The sequence below is a fragment of the Morone saxatilis genome, unplaced genomic scaffold, assembly GCF_004916995.1.
Source record: "Morone saxatilis isolate NCDOM2014 unplaced genomic scaffold, NCSU_SB_2.0 Contig3, whole genome shotgun sequence".
NCBI classification, from domain to species: Eukaryota; Metazoa; Chordata; class Actinopteri; family Moronidae; genus Morone; species Morone saxatilis.
This window is the reverse complement of record NW_023339873.1, coordinates 5,758,240-5,758,680: the sequence shown is the minus strand read 5'-3', so window position 1 is coordinate 5,758,680 and position 441 is coordinate 5,758,240. Positions and strand designations below refer to the sequence as shown.

Below are 441 nucleotides of genomic sequence, written 5' to 3'. Positions count from 1 at the left end.
ATATACAGTATTACAGTGGAATCCGCCTTGCTTTCAGATCCGTGCTCTGCTATTGGAAGCAGGGGAACAAATAGGAAATAACAGCAAAGGAGCGTAGGGAACACTCCACATCTGTTTTGGATGGTGAGTGACCAGTTATTGTTTGTTTACATGCTGTATCCTTTTGACAAATGTGCTTAGAATTAGATCCGTCTTGGAGGCTATACATTGCTTGTTTAGTTCTGCTGCAGCATGGGAGATGTGGCATGTTTTCTTTTCTTGTAGCTGCTTCTCTCTCTCTTTTCTTTTAAAGATTAGGGTGGAAGCTGTCATCGTAATGGTAATTCATAGCTGGGTAGCCATGGTGAAGTCAATTTCCCCCTCCCTCTGCCACTGCTGAATGCATTAGTCTAATGAGATGTCTGCAGCCTGTGTGCCGAGCAGCAGCAGCAGCGGCAGCAG

General features: G+C 45.1%; 1 protein-coding gene across 1 annotated transcript in view; it reads left to right on the top strand.

The window, feature by feature from the left end:
• Positions 1-37: 37 nt before the first annotated feature.
• The window catches only part of LOC118337493 (sex comb on midleg-like protein 4), a gene marked incomplete at its 5' end in the record, with an annotated part of 4,957 nt that continues 4,553 nt past the window's right edge, over positions 38-441 (top strand). The window contains 1 exon segment of the mRNA XM_035674555.1: positions 38-123. Within this exon segment, the coding sequence (XP_035530448.1) occupies positions 121-123 (3 nt within the window).